This window comes from Tribolium madens, unplaced genomic scaffold (genome assembly GCF_015345945.1).
Source record: "Tribolium madens isolate multiple individuals breed KSU strain unplaced genomic scaffold, Tmad_KSU_1.1 Scaffold_11;HRSCAF=98;Tcas5.2_LG3b, whole genome shotgun sequence".
NCBI lineage: Eukaryota > Metazoa > Arthropoda > Insecta > Coleoptera > Tenebrionidae > Tribolium > Tribolium madens.
The window spans coordinates 79,643-103,008 of NW_025400975.1; the positions used below are offsets into that span (position 1 = coordinate 79,643).

The following is a 23,366-nucleotide window of genomic DNA, read 5'->3' on the forward strand; positions in this document are numbered from 1 at the left end:
AATGGTGCACTTTAAGAAAATCTGCCGGATGTTGAAAACGGCATCTTAATACATCAAATAGTAGAAAAGTTATAGACACACCCCTGGGTCACCCTGTATAAACAATTATAAACGTTTATATACACACCCACACCCCTTTAGGTACTAATCCATATACCTAGATATCATTATTAATTATTTTTGTTTTTGATTATATGAGATTAAATTATCTATTTCATAATTTTTCACAATATACGAGTCTCTAAGCAAAGTATCTGATGAATTCAAATTATAAATATTTTGCATCAATTGCATCTACAGGTGCCCCAAAAAAAGCGTACTAACGGAGCACTACGTGGTAGTATAATTACCAGAGGAAGTAGAGAAAAATATTTAAAAATTCTATCTGTCAAAAGTTTTTTTTGACATTTAACCTTTTTTATGTCTATTTATTAATATTGTTACCAATAGTCTTGAATATGTTATTTCATATAATTATTCAGTAAAGGTACAATTAAAGCCACAAATAACGTTAAACATAGTTATAATTTAGTATATAGTTTCTTTGTTTCTTCTTCCAATAGCCTGTAGCAAAAAACATGTAATAATATTTTTCCAAGAGAATCAAGTAGTGTCAAATTGCAAAATTTTAACCCCTATAATTTCAAAATTCTTACAGATACAATTGTTTTAACATTTTTTCCATGTTCCTGATACCTGGGCTTGCTCTAGGGCGCGAGTTTTGAACCATCCCCTGTATAATTCATATAAACAAAATGAACGTAAAGTACTAATAATCGGCGGAAGTAACAATTGACACGTACAGTAAATATCTTCTACATGCATACTCTTTTTTAAATTTTTTCATCTGAGGATACAAATTTAGTGGGTACCAAAGCATACGCTAAATTAATACCGAAAATGTCGACAGAACGTGATAAGGATTTTCAGTTAATTAAGCAAATAATATTTTATCCACGTGATCTAAGAGTGCCAACCCAGAAGCAATATACATATTACAACGTTATAGTAAAATTTTGTCTGCACAAAACAATAGGTAGATACAGAAAGTATTAAAAGAGTAGGTAAATACAAACATTTGATCTACATTAAACGCTATTTTTAAACAATGATAAGATTACACTGATCTGATAGTGTTGGCTATAATGAGAAGAGCGAGGTCGATAGGGAATAGTGAATTAGATGAAATCTACTTTGTCAGATTACATGAGCGCTTGTTACACTGAGCCAACCTAACGCAACTTCACTGTTTTTATTTTAAGTACTTGACAACTTGTTCAATGACTCTATAAATAACCTCACTTTGTTCATTTTCGTCGAGTGTCTGTGTGATTGATTTTTTTGAGGATTTTCCTAACTATAAATTTTGCCAAATGTCTACCGACTTCCTCCCAGGTAAGCGAACTTTTCTCTAATTTTGTAAAATAAAATTACTTGAATGCAAAATTTTATTTAACATAATCAATTTTCAGCATTTTTTATTATTGTTATGTTCGGGTATGACAAATTTTCAAAATAAATTAGTTTTGCGGTTGAGAGCTAATTCAATTTTCACATAGTTTTAATCTATTTGATCATTTACCACAGCTGCTTGGTCACCTTGGCCACGAAGATTTTTCTTACATCATTATAATAATAACAAAAGTCGACATCCTAACATATACATAATTTTTCACTACTAGTTTGTCGAACGGTTGTGAAGTTGTTTTTCTCTCCCGGGATTCAATAATCATCTTCATTATTAACAGCAGTAATGTATTAGGAGGTGGGTAAATACCGATATTGGAGGATATTATATTGATACAAATACAAAAAGTCTTGAAACTTCCTCATTAAAAATACATCAAAATAATACCACCTCTAATTTTCTGTCTTTGTTAAAACTCTTAACTTATTTACTTATTAACTTATTTCATGTTGAAATACTATCTGTAGTAGGGCAGATTTAACCAAATTTTCCCTTTTCTTTGCAGTTGCTATTTGTTTTAACAAGTATTTCATATTATGAAGTTAGAAAATTTCTTTAATAGATGCATAAGTAAAAAAATGACATAACCTCATTTACGATAAAAATAAAATAATCAACTTGTCCAGTGAGTAAGGTTATATTCTTCACCGTACTATTTTTGGGTAATAAATGAGCTAGTAGTAAAAAAAATATTATATAAAACATGGTATAGAAGAGTTTTATATTTTCGCATTTATTATTTCCTACGCATCTGGGGTAATAAACAACTCTGCTATAAAATATCTTCTCTACCTTATGACATAGTATACTATTACTACTGGCATATACAGGGTGTGTCAGAAACTCGGGCCCCAGAGAAAAATTTCAACTAAGATAAGATACCAGAAACATGGAAAAATGTTTAAAAAATTCTGTCACAAAATTTTGACATTTGACATTTTTATATGCCACGAATAACCTAAAACAGAGTTACAATTTAGAATAAAGCTCCCTTGTTTCTTCTTCTAATAGCCTCTAGCAAAAAAACTTGGAAAATTATTTTTCCAACAGAAATTCAAAATTTAAACTCTCATAACTTCAAAATTTTTATAGATAATTTTTTTTAACATTTTTTCCATGTCCCTGGTAGTTCTGGCGCAGCCTATATATGTCAGTGACAGTGAGTTTACTAAATGGCTCCGATTACATTCACAAAATTCATTTAAGAGTGGGTGTCTGTGAAATTTCCATTCTTCTTTTCATGCAAAAGTTTGTAAAGAGTGGTACGGCGCACAATTATAGCAACAAAGGAAAAATGTTGTTATAAAAATATCGTATTTACGCAAAATGCAAATTACCGATTCATTGTTAAACAACACAAACAGATAACCTACAAGGCTTTGGCTGAGCAACAGGTCAAAGATTCTAATATTTCTATAACAAAGGGATGCCATATAATATCAATTTGGGAAAACGTTAAAGAACGCGTTGAACGCTGCGATATTGATATTTTTTACTCGATAAATATTTTTCATTCTTAAACTATTACTATCAACTAGTGCTACCGAAAAATTATTTTTAGACATAATTTTTTCTATTCCTGATACTTAGATACAAAGTTTAGTTGCAGTCATATACAATTAGCACGTGATGGAAACGATAAAAGCAATAAAACTTCAAATCTACTTTTTGAGGACGGCCTAAATGATTCCATGACGCACACATACATACATAGAAGCTATTTTATTTGTTTTATATAAAGCTTTTTATTTACATAACGAGGAGACAGTTATTTTGGGTCATTGAAAGGAAAACTTAATCTTAATTAGCAGGTGAACAAAAAGTATGGAGCCAAATGACAATTTTTTTTTGAAAAAACTGATGGGGTATGATAAAATGCTATAAAAATATGTCCTTTCTCAAAAATAGAATTTTTGTTTTCTTTTAGGTTCTGAAAATTTTTAATTTTTTTAAATGGCAACTCACTACAAAACCTTTTTTTTACTAAGGTTATGATCTAAAGATTACTATGTACATTTTATTCACTTTTTATAGAATTTTTTTCATATATTTATATTGCCATTAAAAAAATCGCATAACTAAAGCAAAAAAATTTCATTCTCAAAACACGATCACATTTTTATAGAACTTTAATTTTCATTAATTATTATTTTCTGGACGCAAATAATTAAAAAAACGTTTGATTTCATACTTTTGTTCACCTCGTATAGTTACCATCTTTTCAATTTTTTTTAATAAACTAAACTGTCACACCATTAAATAATAATAAGTTTAAAAAACGAGTCAAATATGAGATTTTTAATCACCTGAGTGAATAAAAGACATTATATCCTAGTAGAATATTATGCTTTATCTATTATTATAAAATATTTTTGATTTTTGGTATTGATAAAGTTGACATTTCAATTTAATCAATAAAAATGTCAAAGAGAAGAGTCGTGGAATATGACTTTATATTCCACTAGATTAATATGAACTAAATGATTTGACTGTGGATACGCATATAATTACATTATTATTTAACCGTCGTGAATAAAATTATTAATCATTTCTTTCTCGACTTCGTAGTTAGTTGCTTCTTGAGCTTTGACCTTTGAGTTGCTGCTAATATTTTGGGAGGATGTTCGAGCAAAACTTCATGTAACAGTTTTATAATCATGTGACACATCTTTTGTGAAAACACAACTTTGATTAGTAGCTAATAAACCTTCTGTTTTTTATACTTGTAAAACAATCTACATTTTTTATTGTGAAACTAAAGTAGGCATTTGTAATTGTAAAATTGTCATACTTTATTTTTAAAAATTATGAAGTTTATAAACACATACAGAGTGTGTCAGAACTCGCGCCCCAGAGAAAAATTGAAGTAAGGTAAGATATCAGAAACATTTAAAAATCAAAAAATGTTTAAAATATTCTATTTGTCAAAAATTTTTGACATATATTTTTTGACATTTGGTATTTTTATGTCTATTTAATGATACTGATGATCTTGTATACAGGGTGTCAATTTTAAAACTTGCAATCGGCAGAACTGAAAAAGTTATTGAGAATCGTGGTTCCTAGGGTGAATCAAAATGACATGGTAAGTGACGCACCTCCACCCACCCTTAAAGCCACAGCCACCCCAAATTGAAAATTTTAAATGGCACAACCTTACTTGTGATACATCGTTGGAAAGCTCATAACAAGCGCTTTTCAAAAATATCATACAACAGCCTATTTAGTAAAGGCGTTTTTCCAATTATTCAAAAACAAAGACTTTAAATTTTTATTTTTTTATTGTATTCAAGGGTGGGTGGAGGTGCGTCACTTACCATGTCATTTTGATTCTTCCTAAGAACTACCAAACGGGTTTTGAGAGATTCTCAATAACTTTTTCAGTTGAAAGATATTGACGATTGCAAGTTTTAAATTGACACAGTGTATGATTTTTTGTATACCCTCCCGAAGACAATTGTTTTAGGGACTAATTTAAGTCCCTAAAATGAGTCTTTTCCGGACTCAATAAAATAGTACGTAAAACGGTTATTTTAGGTACTCATGGGCCAATTTCAACAAAAAATAACTTTTATAATTATCTAGTAAAGGTACAAAAACATTTCCAATAAAAGCCACAAATAACATTAAACAGAGTTACAATTTAGGATACAGCTTCCTTCTTTCCTCTTTTATTATGTTTTTTTATTTTTAAATGGCAAGTCACTATAAAACCATTTTTAGCATTTATAACAGCACGATGTTATAAAAAATGTCGATTGGCATATTTATATTTGAGCATTCTACTAAGAATTTTTGGAGAGTTTTTTAGCTGGCATTTCTAAATACTTTCTCAATCTCTTCAAGTGTTTTCTCTACAGTCCGAATTCCTGAAAAGTGCCGACTGACATTTTTTTGATTTCCGTTTAAAAAAAAAGACTTTATTACTGAAGTCATGGACATACATACATTTCAGAACGCGAGCCCCAGAGAAGAATTCTAAGTAAGATAAGATACCAGGAACATAAAAAAAATGTTTAAAAAAACTCTATTAGTCAAAAAGTTTTGACATTTGATATTGATAAAAACAAAATTTTGATTTGATAAAAAACAGGTAAAATAATTTTTTCAACAGAAATAAGTAGAGTCAAAGGCGCTAGTTCTAAAACAGCCTGTATAAAATTATAAATTCTATGCTATTTATTTTCAAATAAACTGCTTTCGTTATTTTCAGCCTTGCAAAATTAAAAAAAGCGGAAACTATTTTTATTGGCATATGAATTGACGTTACAAATTATGGTGTATATCAATCACGAATGTAATTAGTATATTTAAATTTATTAGAGTTCAAAGGAATTTGAAAGATTTGCGTAATAGCAGTGAAAAATAATTTGGTTGTTTGAATACAAGCGCAACTTTGTTGAAAGTTGTCTGAATAGAAGTTTTTCATAAACTCAACAATGTTTTATATAACATGTAATAAGTTAGTGACTTACGGTCCTTGTTTACAAAAATATTGAAACTGAAACCTGTAAATTTCCACGTGTTTGTTTACTTTTCAGTGTGACGAAAATAATAATTGAAAGTTTTCCTAATGGTTGAGTTGCGACCGCCATCCTCGATGAAGCAAATAAATAACTTGATGGTGGAAAAATCGTACAGTTTGAATGTGTATCCCGCCTCAGTCAGCGAACTGTCAACGATGATTGGCCATGCGCGCAAAGAATCCTTTCCGGAGGAGGCCCGCGCCCTCTTCAAAAAGTCACACACGTGCGGCAGTTTATACGCCAAGTGCGGCTGCAACAATGACTCCTCGACGCCTCTCGTGCAGACCTACTCAACCCCTGAGCCACCCCCCAGCCCCTCCAAGAGGGGCTCCACGCCGGTCATAGCCACCATCTACCCGAGAGCCGACACCAAACGACTCTCCAACCCAGAAATCAACAACACCTCGAAGAAAACCGTCATCAAAGCTAACGTTTATTTAAACCATCCGGAGATTACTTTCCCCATTCCGGTGGCACTCCCGAAGGAAACTTGTGATAGATCAAATCTCGCCAAATCGCTCGACTTGGAGGAAATCAAAAAATCCAACCTCGACTACCACAAATATAACGCTTTAGCCTACGAAAGCAGTGCTAGTAAGGACGAAGAGGCGAAGAAGTTTCTCAGCGATTTTGGAATCTTCGGTCCTATGGGCAACGGCGTGGCTACGACCCTCCGGAGGAGCTCCAAGAACTCGATCGATGGCGATGTCATCCAACAGATTCGGAAGAATTCCCGGAGTCTTATTGACCGGCATTCCGGAGCACAAGAAGAAAACGATTATTTGAAAACGATTATCGCGAGATTAAAAAAAGAACTTTCGGAACTGGAAGTCAAGTATGGGACGCTGCAATCGGAACTTTACGAAACTAGAAGAGAGCTCACTTGCAAAGAAAGCGAAGTTCTAAAATTGCAAAGAGAAATTCATAAGCTCAAGGTGAGTTTAATATCAGTTGTATTGTTGTCACATTATTGTGTTGCCTTCAATTCAAAGAAAATGGAACCGCTTTCCATACTTCTCTACTACAATACTATCAAATGTATTATTTAAATGTCATGCTGTTGGCGTCATGCCTTTACAAAACACTATCTACATTTTACAATAGTATTTATAATTTTGACAGTTTCGATACACAGATAAAAGTAACGAATCAGATAAAGTGTGAATTTCAAATCAAGATGTGCTAAATTAAGAACGTACTTAACACGCTAGACTTGTATTAGTCAAAAGTCGTTGGCCCTTGATTTTGAGGAAAAGACTAGAAAATAGTTGCGTGTTAACATACCGAAAATTCACCCTTGAATAATGTAATAAAGTGGCTACGATTGTAATTCTATTAACATCGTAAAATTTTCTGCTTATAAAATTCTGTACCTACATGAAAACCTAAATTTTCTAAATGAAAAATCATTTCTAACATCGTTTCTAACATTTGATGGGCTCCTAATGTTGGTAAACACAAAAATGACTTCCCAAGTGATAGTCACTCATTATTTTTTCAATTGATTATTGTAACAAAGCAGTGAAATAAATGGTTGGCGACCTTCAAATGGTCTTTAGTATTGTCAAGCTGGTATTTCTTAACATTAAAAAAATTAATTTTGAGAAAAAAGTGAGGAAATTACTGTTTTCTTATAATGTATCATATTTCATATTTGTTAATTGAATTTTCAAGTTGCAAGAATTTTAACATTTTAACAATTTTTAATGCGATAATTTATTTTATGTTTAAATAGAGTATAAATAGTGTCTTTTAAAAACAAACAGCTTTAATTGTGTTAAAATTGTAAAAGTAAATATTAGAAGATGAAAAATTTAACAAAACTCGTTTTTTTTAATAAAAAAAATTCAAATTGTACATTTTTTTGCCTTTTACTGTAATTGACAAAATCATAAAATGATAAAATAAAAATTAAGTTTATGAGCGACCGTTAGAGAACGATAAATTTAATAAACCGAGATTTTTAACATGGAAAAAATATTTAAAAAATTCTGTGACACTTTTACTCCTAATTACACAATATACTATTACTTAAATTTTTATTCATTATTATATTATTTTCTGAGAGATTTAAAAATAAAATATCCTTGGTTTAATAACCAATGATAATAATAATTATTATTTAGAAACAAGCATAAACTTTATTAAATCTGCCCATATAAAGTAAAAATAAAATAAATGTAGAACAAAACACATCTTAAATTTAAATGTGCTCAGCGATTTTGTTAAGATTTTAAAAATTGGGGTCATTGCACGTTGTTTATGCACTATTATCAAATCAAATTCATTAGATCTAAATGATAAGTGATGTCACCAATTTAATACAGCTCTCGAGAATCATTCTCAGATTTGATTGATAATGATAATTTAGATGATCGAAAGCAATAAAAAGTATGTTTTTTTATAAAATCAATGTGATTGCCACTTAAGTATACCTTCATTCTGGAGATTTAGGAGATTAATAAATTATCACAATCCATACGATTAAAATTCATTTAATAATAGTTATTTCACTTCATAACAATTATTTATGTATTATGGCACTAAAGTCCACAACACTGTTATTAATGTTCGAAACCCAGAATACACAAAATTGTAGTATAATGATAATGATTTACTTTTGTGCGAACTTTGTTAGACTTTTTATTGAAAATTTTATGTAACTTTAGTAACGATTTTGGAAAAAAAAAGTGTTTAATACACAAGGAAAGACAAGTTAAACATTTCAAATAATTCTACATCTACTTCTGGCTTATAATTCACAAAAAAAATGTTCATGATCTTAAAGAGCAATAGTTAAAATTTTGTTATACTGTTAAAATATTTTTTTATCGTGTCATCATAGTAAACATTCCATTAATCTATCAATTTTTGATACCGACTTTGACATATTGTCCCTCGTGTCTACCCAATTATCTTGCAAATCTAAAATTTTTCCAACAGAGTTAACAAGAAAAGTTGATCATATGATAAAGCTTGAAATATAATTCGAATATTAGCGATTTAAACCATCTCGGACGCTGCGCAGGTGACTCAGCTAGCCTCGTCACCTAGCATCGTCCTCGATTAATTAATTATTCTCGTTATACTTATTAATAGCTATAAAAAACTCACGTTTCATTCAAGTTTAAAAGGACTTATTTTTCATGTACTATACCATATGATGGAAAAAAGGTCTCCTCTAGCGAAGCGAAGCTACGCGCATCTTGGCTTTAAAAATCTAGTCTCTCCTTTGTGATGTAATATACTATTTCCCAATATAAATTAGATAGAAAGAAACAAAGTCATAATGTTACAGAAGTCAAATTTTCTCCATCATCCCTCAATCTTTCAATATTTGATAACAATGGAAATTAAACCTAAAATCGCGACTAAAAATTACATATTGAAAATCAACTACCGATTCGTTACAAGAAAGATTTGTTAAGAACAAATTTCTTAGAAACATTATTTTCAGTGAAAATGTGTATAATTGAAAAGGTTAAGAAAATTACGGCTGGTTCATCGTTGCACAACAAATAACCTAAAGGTTTATACTATGTAAAATGGTGTGTGACGAAGAATTCAGAAAAAAAAATAAGTAAAAATGTTTTACTATAACATGTTTCTTGGAATTATCAAACGTACTGAAAATTTCTGTTAGCCACATTAATGTTGTAGAAACCGAAAAAGAAATGAAAATTTTATTCTCAGTTCCATTTTTTAACTTTCAAATTCATTCCAACTCAAACTTGTTTAAATTGATTTGGAATTTTGTGTGTGTTATTTTGACTTCCAAATTTCATGGCTTAATTATTATTATTGAAAAAAATAAATATTTTTTTAAATGGAAGATACTTAAAAATAAAAACCAGTTTTGCGTGTTTTGTCATTTTATTATCAAATAACTTAAACGCCCTTCTTGATCTTCCTTGATATTTCCTTGATTTGTTCACCGTATTTTTCACTCATTTTTTTCATGCTCTCACCATATCCCGAAATTTTAAACAAGTTATTGTGGAATCAAATCTAGAATGTTGATGATATACTCCAACAAAGCAGCTACCAAAAAAAAAAACCTAAAAATAACTAATAAGACCTGTCGCTTTTTAAAAAATACATACTATTGTCGCTTTCGTGAATTTTACTATCAAGTAAAGAAAAATTTACAGCGAGTACTTTGAATAATTTATTTATCTATTGATATTTTTATTCTTGACGGGAAAGTGACTAATTACTCCTTTATTACTACCCTCGTTACAAAAGAAATCTTGAAGTTAACAGAATAACACAGAATTGTCCCATTCGTAGCTGAAACATTCTGATTTTTTTTAAATGCAACTCCAACACTAAACATAATTCTGCCTTATTTGGTAAAAAAATGATCGATATTTCAGAGCGTCCTTCAGCAAACCACAACATTTATCCACGATGGAGATATTCTCACGAGCCTTCAGGAAAAGCACGCAATGGCAAACCGAGCTCCACAAAGTCAACAATCTCTCAACAACAGTTGTTGTTTGAAAAAACAAGGTGTATCAGCCGAATCAAGTGAATCTACCGGTCAAGCAAGCGACATTACCATTCCAAAACATGATAAAGATTTCAGGTAAGCACGCAATTTACTCCTCAATTACTCAAATCATGCAATTATAGATCAAAACAACTTATCAAAGACGCCATCATGGACAATAATTTTTTACAAAACTTAGATACATCACAAGTGAGAGAAATAGTCGATTGTATGTATCTCAAAGAGTATCCTCAAGGTTCCTATGTGATCAAAGAAGGAGAAGCAGGGGCGCATTTGTTTGTCTCAGCTGAGGGTGATTTTGAAGTTATGAAAGAAGATAAAGTCTTAGGGCACATGGGACCAGGGAAAGCTTTCGGAGAGTTGGCCATTTTATATAATTGCACAAGAACTGCTTCAATTAGGGGTAAATTTTTCCACTTTGAAGAAAATCTTAAAAATAATGTTTTGTCCAGTTGTTGTTGATTCAAAAGTCTGGGTCTTGGACCGAAAAGTGTTTCAACAAATCATGGTTCGAACCGGACTTCAGAGATTACAAGACAATATCAATTTCCTCAGATCTGTTCCTCTTCTTCAGAATCTCAGTAACGAAGTTTTGGCTAAAATTGCAGATGTTCTTGAAGTCGTATGTCATTTCAAAGTTGTTAAATCTTCTCTGATTCGAGATCCTTCTAGGAATTTTATCCTGCAGGTGTTTATATAATCAGACAAGGTGCCAACGGTGACACCTTCTTTATCATAAGCAGTGGAAGTGTTAAAGTCACACAACGCAAACAAGGTTCAATGGAAGATGAAGAAGAAATCCGAATTCTTCAACGTGGTGATTATTTCGGTGAACAAGCTTTACTAAAAGAAGACTGCAGGACTGCCAACATAATTGCGATGAACCCAGGAGTGGAATGTTTGACTCTTGACCGAGAATCTTTTAAACAACTAATTGGAGACTTAAGTGAAATCAAAGAAAAAGATTATGGTGATGAACAAAGAAGCAAAATCAGTTCAACTTGTACCGAAAAGCAAGAATACGATTTTATCAATTTAGATGATCTCGAAGTGATTGCAACACTTGGGATTGGAGGTTTTGGTCGTGTTGAATTGGTTCAGTATGTGCACAACCCATCGTTAACATTCGGTCTTAAGTGCCTCAAGAAGCAACATATTGTGGATACCCAACAACAGGATCATATCTTCAGTGAACGGAATATTATGATGAGTTGTCGAAGCAGTTTTATTTGCAGAATGTACAAAACGTTCAAGGATTCGAAATATGTTTATATGTTGTTGGAGGCTTGTTTGGGAGGAGAAGTTTGGACGATTTTAAGAGATCGAGGATGTTTTGATGAAGACACGACGAAATTTATCACTGGTTGCGTTTTGGAAGCCTTTGATTATTTGCACAGTAGAGGGATAATTTACAGAGATTTAAAACCGGAAAATCTACTTTTGGACGCCAATGGTTATGTCAAGCTTGTTGATTTTGGCTTTTCGAAAAGATTGGGGTATAGTAGCAAAACTTGGACTTTTTGTGGGACCCCTGAATATGTAGCTCCTGAAACTATTTTAAACAAGGGACATGATAGAGCTGTGGACTATTGGGCTCTTGGAATTTTAATGCATGAGTTGTTAACAGGAAAGTAAGTAAAACACTAGGTAAATATTTGTTAGTTTCTGGAATACATGAAACAATTTTTAGTCCACCGTTTACAGCTTCAGATCCAATGAAAACTTACAATTTAATATTAAAAGGGATTGACATGATTGATTTTGCCAAACATCATATTGGAAGAGCAGCACAAAGTCTTATCAAGAAATTGTGTCGTGATTTACCATCAGAAAGATTAGGATATCAAAAAGGTGGAATACAAGATATTAAAAAACATAAGTATGTTTTTCTTTGAGTTATGATTTTTAGTTTTGTAAAATGTTGGTTTTAGATGGTTTCAAGGATTTGATTGGGATGGTTTAATCAATCAAACACTACCTTCACCCATTAGACAACCAGTGAGAGGTTGTTGTGATACAAACAATTTTGACTGTTTCGGAAAAGATAACGACATTCCTCCAGATGAGCTTTCAAATTGGGATTTGGAATTTTAACATAAATATGATCTTTATTTTGTTTTTACAAGTGAAATGGACAATAATTGATGTAATGATCGTAATAAATTCATATCTTTTACAATTATTTGTTTTATTCTGAAAAAATAGGTTGTTTCCTCTTTGCGTCTATGTGATCCTAAAACTTCTTCCTGATATTTTGAAACATTGTCAAATTTTAAATTTTAGAATTATGAAATATCCTTCCTTGCGTTTATGTGATTCTAATACTTACTTTTGATATTTAGAAAAATCGTACAATTTTTGGCTTTAAAAATATAGAATACCTTCCAGACGTTTATGTGATCTTAATTCTCACTCCTGATAAGTATTTAAAAAAATCGCACAAGTTTTAGTTTTAAAAATATAGAATTTATGCGATCCTAATATTACTTTTGATATTTGTAAAAATCGCAAAATTCTCAATTTCAAAAATATGGAATACCTCCTGGTGTTTGTGTAATCTTAATACTTACTCGTGATATTTAAAAGAATCGCACAATTTTTACTTTTAAAAAATGGATACCTCCTTGAGCTTATGTATTCCTGATATTTGTAAAAACTGAAAAATTTTTAGTTTCAAAATTATACAGGCTCAATAAAAAGTATGAAACCAAGCGGTTTTTTTTAAATCATTTGCCTCCAGAAAATAATTAATATAAATTAATTGTTATTTATGTATTAAGAGCATAATTATGAGATTATGGCATGAGGGAATGTTTAAAGCTCGAGGAACGAGAGCTTTTAAATTCCCAAGGGCCATAATCACCAATTACGCCCGTGTTCCTTAAAGGAAATTAACGAAAATGCAAATTGTAGTGTTGTGTAGAAAGTTCGCTATTTTGATGTTGTTAAGGTTACTGCGTTTGTTTAAAAAACAATTCATTTTTCGAAATGAAGGTTTCTGAAGCAAAAAGCGTTTATTCAGAAGAAATTTTACAAGAATCTGAAACTGCCCAGGGAAAATTAATTCCTCATAAATCAAGGGATTTGTATGTGAAAGAATATGACAAGTTTTGATACCATATTGTTTGAATAATTAAACCAACCGTTGCTTGCCAGATTTTTGACAGATCTGTGCCATAAAAACCAATTTATGCACTCATTTGGAGCCGTGTAAAAATGATTATTGACTAAAATAGAATAAAGTATCTAATATAAAAAATGTGATCGTATGTGATCGGATGAAATTTTGTTTTGTTTTTGCGTTAGGTATGCGATTTTTTTTCTCAAAATGGCAACTTATGTAAAAATATTTTTTGATAAAAATTAAATATAAAGTAGATAGTTATAATCCTTAGATCATAAGCATAAATAAAAAAAAATGTAGAACTCAAAATCACAAGAAATTTTCAAAAAATTATATTCTAGATGAGACGTCACATTTTATAATACTTTATCATTCATCAATTAGTCGTCCCAAAAAATAAATAGTTTAAGCAAAAACGTTTGGTTCCATACTTTTTATTTACCTGGTAAAATACCTCCTCGCTTATGTGTTCCCGATACTTACTTGTACTAATTCGAAAAATCGCAAAATTTTCAAGTGTAAAAGTATGGAATATCTCCTTGGGTTTATGTGATCTAGGGTGAGTAAATTGTGAAGCAGATAGACACCAAAGGTATCAAAGTCGTACCACATACACAATTTCGAAATAGAAGCATTTCTTATATTTTTTCGAAGAAGAAAAAGAACCACTATTTACCTTTAAATACACATAAAATTTGTTTCATCGCAAAGGGAAAAGAGAATGAAATTTTTATTAAATTGAACAGCATTTTCAACATAACAGCAAAATTTGTTTTTAAAATTGATATAAACGTGGGAGCAAAAAATAATTAATTAAAACAAATTGTACAAATTTTAACAACACACATTTATTTTATTTAAACAATTATTCTTAATAAAAGTTATGAATTAAACAAAACACTTATAAAAAAACTTAAATTGGGGCTTTCCTGTTAATTTTGAGACACCGAAATTTTTCCGGCAATGTACAAAAATAGGTCGGTTCCACTTCGTCGTCATGAAACTTCATAGTCAAATTAGTTCCAGTTTTAATTTTATTAATTAACTTTCGATAAATAACACTTCTGCGTTTAAAAACGGCAAGAAATGCCCTCCATGCTATGATTTTTAGGCATATAAACGTTATATTTTTATAGTTACCGCCCTTCAACCTATCAATTCTCTTAAAAACCCGCGACGAATACGTCCCAATAGTCGACTTCAAAACTATCCAAATATAACTAAAATCACAGTTCAAAAAACTGGACCTTAATGCCATAACAGCAGCGTCAAACTTAAAAGCAACCCAAATCATTGCATCGTAAAAATTCTCAAGAACTGTCTTTTGGTTATTGAAAACTGTATTCATTTCAAATTTTGTCAAACTGTTTGAAATGAATGAAAACTCCATCGCTTTTTCTAAAAATCTCCTCGGATTATCATCACCGATTTGATTCTTAAAATTCCAAAGTCTGAATTTGTGACGTATCTCGAATTGTGGAGTAACTTTATATAGAGTTCTCACTTGTCGCGTCGTCATATTGAAAATTTTACCACAGTAGGGAATTTCATCTTGTGGATGGTGAAAAGTTGATAGATTTGTTCGAGTTTTGGTAGAATTCACCTGATGAGCGTATCGGATGTGTTCTCCAAAACGGTAAATTTTGTCAAGGTGTGGCGAACAATAAAAAAAATCATCAACTGTTCGATGGACAAAACCATCGTCGTCAAAAACGGGAAAATGAATGTCATTTGTGAACGCCAAGTAGAGTTCACACAAACAGCCTGATAATCGATCACCCTGTAGCAATCCGTGGTTCCACTTGTAGGTTTTTCTCCGGAAGGAGACAAACTGGTTGGTGATGTGGTTTATAACGAATTTTTTCTCCTCCTTATTGAGGAATTGGGTCGGAAGGGACAAAATTAAATTACGAAGAATTGGAATTTGCACGTTTCCGTAGGCGTCTCTGATGTCGATTTTGATACCATAAATTGGGGTTTGTGTTTTTTGGGTAAATTCTGACCAATACTTGTAGAGGGACTCTTTTTTCTTAAATTTTTCTTCGATAACTTTGTATATTTTCGAAGTTAGGACTTTGTAATAAGATTTTTTCCCCGGATCTGGGAAAATGCTAACAAGTGCACGGAAATTGTCTTCTTTTGGAATTATGATCAAGACGCCACGTGGTTTCACGTAGTCGTCGTCTTTGACTTCAATTAAATATTCCATTTTTTTCATTTTATGAAATATTTTACTTTGGAATGATTGAAATTTTTCTTTTCGTACAAATTTAATTTCGTATCCATTTAAAGTTCTCACAGGTTTGTAATAAAACGCAATCAAAGGTTTGACAACATAGTCGAGAAGAAATAAGTTGTGTTGTTGTAGAATCTTGTGCTGGATGTTCGGTTCAAAGTCCTTCAACCAAGGAATTTCGTCGTAATCGTAGTATTTGTAGAGTACTGACAGATGCATACATTCAAATCTCGATTGTGTTAGAATTTTTTCAACCACTTTGTAGAAACGTTTGCGGTTTGACGTTGTTCCAAAGTACGATTTTGGGATAATTTTGTCTAAAAGTTTTAGGATTTTGACGGGTTTCTTGGTCTTTTCTCTTTTAAAAACCCGCAAATTTTCTAAAACGGTGTTTAAGACGCTGTGGTATTTGGAATCGACTGTTTTTGGAGTTTTTTTGCGAGATTTTAGGGAGAGGCAGAAGTAATAAACCATTTTCTCTGCAACAAAAATACGAATATAAAATAACACTAAATAAAATAAAATAAAAGTTAATAATGATAACGTATGGTCCTAATGTTTTGAGAAACATTTCAAAATGTATTTATTTTTTAAACTAAATGTAACAAAAGTTGATAATACATATTATACAGTATCTCCTCGGATTGAGTTTACAAGAGGAAAAAAAAATGTTTGATTTTACGCCAAAACTGCAAAGGAAAAACATTTTTTGTTTCACCTGAAACGAGCAAATCTGTAATTAAAACTGCAATATTCTGACTCAGTGAAAAAAAAAGCTCATTTTTCTCTTGATGTTGGACTTGTAATTTTTTTCTAGTATATGCCTTCTATCATCACATTAGCTGTTTTATCTTTTTGACAACAATGTCACTTTGACAATTAATTAATTAATTGAATAATAGTTATTCTTGTTAAAAAATGACTTTGTTTTTTATCTTAAAGTTGTTTTTTTTTGAGTTGCCATTTTGAGTTCTACAAATGTTTTCTTTTTAATGGCAATTCACTATAAAATCATTTTTCTCATGAAAGTTATGATCTAAGAGATTCTAAGGATTACAACTATCTACTTTATATTTAATTTAAAAAAAAATACATAAATTGCAATTTCAAGAAAAAAAATCGTATAACTCAAAAACAAAACAAAACTCCGTTCTCAAAATACAATCACATTTTTATACAGGGTGATTCATCTCAGCTCCGGTGGCTCAGTTATTATTTAAGTGAGAATTTTGATATCTTGTAGACTTTATTTATATTCTAAAGCGCATTTCAAATAAACAATTTAAGATCACACACGGTGGACAAAAAATAAATTGCAATACAAACTTATGTTATTTTAAATGAAACACCATATGTTTTTTGGCAGTAACATCCTCTTTTTAAAAATACATTACACAAAAAGTTAAGACAGCTGGAAAAAAAATTACCACTGTAAAGAGGAAAGTACAAACTTTAAGATTAAAACATTTTTTTTATGTATTGCAGTCGAAAAGTTAAAATAATTTTGAAGTTTGTTAAATTTAAATAACTTAAAAAAATTTAATGGAGCACCCTATTTTTTATTTTTGCACCTCATAGACTGATAAATTGTCTATCTAAAAAAATAGCTTTTGATATCTAGAATAGCTAAATTAAAAGATATTGAATTTTAAATGTTAATTATAGCAACATGCCTATCACTACAATGAGCATTGTTAATACCAAAGCAACCATAGTAATTTTACTACTGATCACTTATTTAGAATTCGTCCAGAATTGTAAAAGCCGACATAAATATTGAAATTCGAACTCTTTTATTGTAAAAATGAAGAATAAATAAATAGTACAACTCACCTCCCAGCAGATTTTGTTACTTATTGCTGTATCTTTGTTTTTTCTTATAATGATGTAAAAGGTAATTACCGTCAATAAATGCTATTATTATTATTATTATTATAAACTGTCGCAATAAAAATTTCTTCTCTAAATCTGTTGAAGTAATTAATAACAATTAAAAATTTAATTTGTAAAAAATATCCATAGGTCCAGATTTGTGATTGACATTTAAGAAAGTTAAAATTAAATTCCAGTAAATGTAAGCTTTTCTAATAACAAAATGTTTTATTTCCTTTAAGTAACTGAAGAAAATTGTCTCAATAAAAAAAATCTTCTTTAAATTTTTTGAGTTAATTAATAATGAAAAATTTGAAGTAGAAAATATTCACATGTGATTAATATTTTAAGAAAGTTAAAAACTAAAATCCGCTGAATGTGTGCTTTTCAAAAACCGACATGTTTTATTTCCTTTTAGTAATTCAAGAAAATTGTTTCAATAAAAAAATTTCGCTAAATATTTTGAGTTAATTAATAATTAATAAATTAAATTTGTAGACAATATCCTAGAAAATACCTATGTGCAGATTTTTGATTAATATATTAAGAGAATTAAAAACTAAAATTCAATAAATGTAAGCTTACTTTATAGTTATTTTTGGACTATTTTTTTACGAAAATGTTAGTTTTAGTCTTTAATTTTTAGTAATTTTCATATACATACACAAAAAACTACTTACTTATTGTACTGTTTCTATTGTAATACATAATTACTGCACTAATTTAATAACTTGTGAGAGCAGTTCGGTTAAACACCCGTTTCTGTTTCTGAACTTGTCTTTGCTTGTTCAAGCCCTCTACAAGGAAGAATTTAAGGGTGGAGTAGAGCCGACCAATACGAATGCTTTTTACCACATATTATACATTTCCTGTTTTATATAAATAGACATTTAGTTCTTTGACAAGTGTTCCAAAATTTTTTCTAATCGAGCTGTTTAATAAATTCGAGGCTATAAAAATCTTCACTACCGTGTTTTATATTTTTTTTCACTACTAGCATATTTGTTACCCAGAAATACAACGGTGAAAAATTTAATCTAGTTGCTGCCTCAGACGTAACATGTCATAATTCACAAGTATTATTTTTGTTAATTTATTATTACTTACAGTAGGTAATTAATTACTTACCTAAGTTTTTAACTTAAGTTGGTAATATTATTTTATTCTTATCGTAAATAAACTTGTCATTTTTTTATTTCTACATCTATTAAAAAGATTTTCTAACTTCCTAATGTGAAATATTTATTAAAATGACATGGAAACCACAAAGAATAGAGAAAAAGTATTAAAACTTGCCCTACTACCCGCAGTATTTCAACATGAAATAAATAAACCCACATTGTTGTTTTAACAGTGTTAACATAGACAGAAGAATTAGAGGTGGGGTTATTCTGATGTTTTTTTAATGTCTTTTTTATTTGATTTTGAATTAATTTCATTCGGAAATATTTCCGTTATTAAGTACTTGTGATGATAATAGTTTTAAATAATAATATTCTAGATATATTTACATTATTATATTTATGTAATACCCTTCAATATAGGTATTTACCCACCTCTAATTTATTATAGCCCTTGGCCGATAATGAAAATGATTATTGACCACTAGGAGAGAACTACAGCTTCACAACTAGTAGTAAAATAAAATTATTCAAAAAATAAGATAAAATTTATGACATTATTCATTATTATGACTGAATAACTTACGTGAACGTATCAGTCATCATAACACATTAGCAAAGAAAATAAAATGTTAAATAATTTCGATTCCACGTGACATACCTCTCAGTAATTTTCAACATAACCGTTATTAAAGAAACGACTTTTTTATAATGGATAAACAACAAACCAAAATTAGTTAAAAACCGAAGCTTTTTGAATTATTAAAAGGTACACAATTTACTTTACAAATCTCCAAATGTGTTTGAACAGTTTCGTTTGTATTTTAAATAATTAATGAGATACTAAAAAATCATTCGACCTAGTTGCGTGGATGACAACACCTGTTTGCTTCGACGACAGAGACGCAAGCGCACCTATATTCTACATCAGCACCACTAGGATTTGACCCATCGCCCAAGAAGTCCTTCCAGTGTCGCGCATATCTGCTTCTAGGACAGAACGACGTTCTATTCCACTACAAATCGACCACAACATGACCCAGTAAATACCGGTATTTTTTTTATTGTTAACAGCACCTTTGGATACTGTAAATACAAACACTTCACTTTACGCTAAAGTTATTACTTATTTTTGTTTTTAGGCAAATCACTGTTAAAAATAAACCTTTCTTTCACTTAAATATTATGACTTTTGGTAAGTGACACACTGATAACAGAGGTATAAGAACATAAGCAGCGAAATCGATTACAATTAATTGTTTTATTACATTTAACCTTTTCATGTCATTTATCACAGAACATTTTGCTTATCATGCACAGCTTTTCAATAATAACAAATCCAAGAAAAAAAGAAAACTTAATATTTTTGCAAAAAACTGTTCATAGTTTGTATATATTTTATTTATTTTCTAAGCTCAAAAAAAATACAATAGGTAGTATATTAAAAAACAAGTTTCATAAGATCAGTCTTAAAGCACGAATTCAAAACGAGTGGCGCAGCCTCAAATTATTTTCAGAGTGCATCAAGATCTTATGAAACGAGTTTTGATCTATTTTTTGTAATTTGTGTAATTTGTTGCCCTTTGTATGCCGTTTTTACACAATTTTTTTTACTTTAATCGATTTAGGGATTGGTAATGTCAATTTTAAAAGCCTTTTGTTTTATCCAAATTCTGTCGAAAAACACGAATATGGAAGATAACGAAGATAATCTTGCCCCTGAAATACGTACAATCAAATTTTTCCATTTTTAATGCCTATTATATTTTGGAACTTTTCTGTTGCCATTCTCTCAATTCCTTTCTTAAGTAGAAATCAAATTTATCTCAAAAAACGGTTACTATTGCTTTTGTAGCAATAGTCCAGAGGCATTGAAAAATTAATATTGTTTTAAGATTTTTTGGACATTCCGTATGTAGATTTTCGACCACTGTATATGTTCGTGTCATACTTTCGATACTAATCTTTTTGTAGAAACCTACAAATAAATTAAATTAAACGATAAAAAACAAATTACTTTTTCTAGAAACACATAAGTATAATTGCATGTCACTCTTCGATTTGTGCTTAACAATAACTGCGTTACTGGAACAAGAGGCGGCAGTCTAACAATAGCTTTTTGATTTTACTCACTTGAAATCGATTGCACATTGTCTTTATTTGGTAAGAGTAAAAAATACAAAACGTAATAAAAATTAAATACATCATGTCATTAAATAACATTTTGGAGTACAATAGCTTGTAAACTAATGTACTTCTAGATAATGATTTGTTAAGATTAATATTTGATCAAACGTGTTTTTTTTAGATCTGATGCAAAATGGCGTTAGTTAGGAATGAAGCCATAAAAAGGTATGAAATTCTAAACTTGGCTTTATTTTCATCCTTCATTTAGTTGGGAACATTAAATTTGAACCTTGGCCTTGCACTATTACATGATTTACAAATTTAAGTCCTCTTTTTGCAATAAAAAGGAACAACAATTTTGATATTAATTCAGAGCTTTTGAAATAAGGAAGAATTTATTCAAATTGCTTCTCTATTTTATATAGAAAAAAACATTGTAAAAAGTGACAAAATGACAATCAAATGTCCCAAGATACACAGATTTTGAGGTAATACGCAAAATGTTACAGGGTGTTTGTTTAATGCTTTTTTAATCAAAAAGGAACATGCATTATAGAAAGTGGACCTAAAAACCAGCCTATATACAGTGATAAAAAATTCTCGATTTAAATTTTCATTTTTTGGGGTTAATTTCTCACATAATTTTAGATTTGAAATATCAAATATGCTTAGAATATATTCAGAAAAACTATTTTTCTGTAGAGTAAAGTACCTTTTATGTGGCACGTTATTAAGAAAAGTTCTTTAGAATCAACGTTTAGGCCCCTATACCAAATTTAAAAACCATCGTCCTACTATGATTTTTCCATTTTTTTTCCAAGATAATTGCTTTTTATAACAAATACGCTAAAAAGTTATTTAGTACTAATAATCTAAATATAAATTAATTTTAATCGTAATAAAAGAACTGTTAAAAATAAAATTCACTAATTTGTGAAATAATAAACATAAAAAAAAAATTAAAAACCAAAGTTGGCCGATGATTGTGAAATTGGTATACGGGCCTAGATGTTGATTCTAAACAACTTTTCTTGATAACTTTTTTTGTAGTATTTGCCACACAAAAAGCACTGTAGTCTACAGAAAGATAAGTTTGAAATAATGTGTAAATCTGATATTAAAATTGTTGAAATGGAGCAAAAGCAACTTCATACTAATGCATAACTTGACAATTTGAAAGAAAAAATACCCGGTAATTCAGTAATCTTAACGTTGGCAAACCTGCATATTAGCACCCAAGGGATAAAATGATATTACTACTCATGGGATTTAATGATGTGTGTCCCAACCTTTAAAAGGTCAGTAATCGGCATATTACATTAGTGATTGTGAATAAATAATGTTAAAACTTTTATATTCTTAGAAATCGTTAATGTACTCGTGATTGTCTCCTTTAGGAAAGTTCATCACTAGTTAATAATCTATAGATCAATAATCAATTACTTTATTTTTTTATACGCATTTATTATTAATACCTTTATCTAGTATGAAAAACACTTAAGTATCTTTTTTATATCGACGAAATGTTCTAGTTAAAAACTAGCTTATTGTGAAACATCAAATATTTTTTTAAATCGATTTCTAGAAAATATTAAATAAAAAAAAACAGAAAAGTGATTAATCATTTTTCTGTTTTCAGAATCAGTTGTATTTTATACAACATGATTCTCTCTTTTAGTACCTTTTATTCTTCTTTTTGTCGGAAGGTTGCAAAGTTGTTTTTCTTTCCTAGTGGTCAATAATAATTTTTTTGACCAAGGGTAATAAAGGATTCGAAGTGGGTAAATACCGATATTGGTATCAATGTAACACCTTACATTTCGAGATGAAATTAATGCAATATCAAATAAAAAAACACTTAAATTTCCTCTTTAAAAAACATCAGAATAACCACACCTCTAATTCCTCTGTCTTTGTCAAAACTGTCAAAACAACAAACAGGCTTATTTAAAGTTGAAATACTGGTAGTATGGCAAATTTTAAAGCTTCTTACCTTTTTTTACAGTTTCTATGTTCAATTTAAATGTTCTAATGTACCTCAAAATAATTAAGCATTTTTTAATTTTCCATATAATAACAAGTCTACTTACTTTTGAACAATCCTTATAGTACATGTTGGGTACTTTGTTTATGACTATCACCTTCTAGTCATGCATTTACACTCCTGTCCTTGTTTACCTTAATAATAAATTATCAATTAACAAAAAATCTCGTAATTAAAGTTCGTAATTAAATATTCTCCTTTATTTTTTGTTTGTAAAAATAACATTATAATAACTAATTATATTCGGTGTTTATTCAATTAATTTAATTATTACTACAAAATAATTACGACTATGTATATTATTATTAACTTTAACAATCATTCGCAATATTAAT

General features: G+C 29.8%; 3 protein-coding genes across 8 annotated transcripts in view; 2 read left to right on the forward strand and 1 right to left on the reverse strand.

The window, feature by feature from the left end:
* Nucleotides 1-1,188: 1,188 nt before the first annotated feature.
* On the forward strand, nt 1,189-12,686 carry LOC123007635 (cGMP-dependent protein kinase, isozyme 1). Of its 2 annotated transcripts, none has more exons than XM_044403034.1 (8): nt 1,189-1,395; nt 6,010-6,929; nt 10,371-10,582; nt 10,630-10,910; nt 10,960-11,129; nt 11,180-12,138; nt 12,198-12,386; nt 12,439-12,686. In XM_044403034.1, exons 2-8 carry the CDS (start codon nt 6,042-6,044, stop codon nt 12,599-12,601), a joined length of 2,862 nt encoding a protein of 953 aa, XP_044258969.1. In that variant the 5' UTR covers nt 1,189-1,395; nt 6,010-6,041; the 3' UTR covers nt 12,602-12,686. The 2 variants fall into 2 exon arrangements, with proteins under 2 accessions (XP_044258969.1, XP_044258977.1); XM_044403042.1 differs by lacking the exon at nt 1,189-1,395 and adding an exon at nt 1,683-1,765.
* Nucleotides 12,687-14,457: 1,771 nt separating this feature from the next.
* The window catches only part of LOC123007257, a 32,262-nt gene continuing 23,353 nt past the window's right edge, over nt 14,458-23,366 (reverse strand). For 3 of the 4 annotated variants that reach the window (XM_044402458.1, XM_044402467.1, XM_044402450.1), the window contains exon 2: nt 14,458-16,346. In XM_044402458.1, coding sequence (XP_044258393.1) covers nt 14,545-16,341 — 1,797 coding nt within the window. In that variant the 5' untranslated portion in view covers nt 16,342-16,346 and the 3' untranslated portion in view covers nt 14,458-14,544. Of the gene's footprint in view, nt 16,347-19,775; nt 19,834-23,366 lie in introns of those variants that run through there. The other variant, XM_044402477.1, reaches the window with a different exon arrangement.
* The window catches only part of LOC123007280 (phosphatidylcholine:ceramide cholinephosphotransferase 2-like), a 42,822-nt gene continuing 39,349 nt past the window's right edge, over nt 19,894-23,366 (forward strand). Inside the window, exon 1 of one of the 2 annotated variants that reach the window (XM_044402497.1) lies at nt 19,894-19,902. In XM_044402497.1, coding sequence (XP_044258432.1) covers nt 19,895-19,902 — 8 coding nt within the window. In that variant the 5' untranslated portion in view covers nt 19,894. Of the gene's footprint in view, nt 19,903-21,168; nt 21,213-23,366 lie in introns of those variants that run through there. The other variant, XM_044402488.1, reaches the window with a different exon arrangement.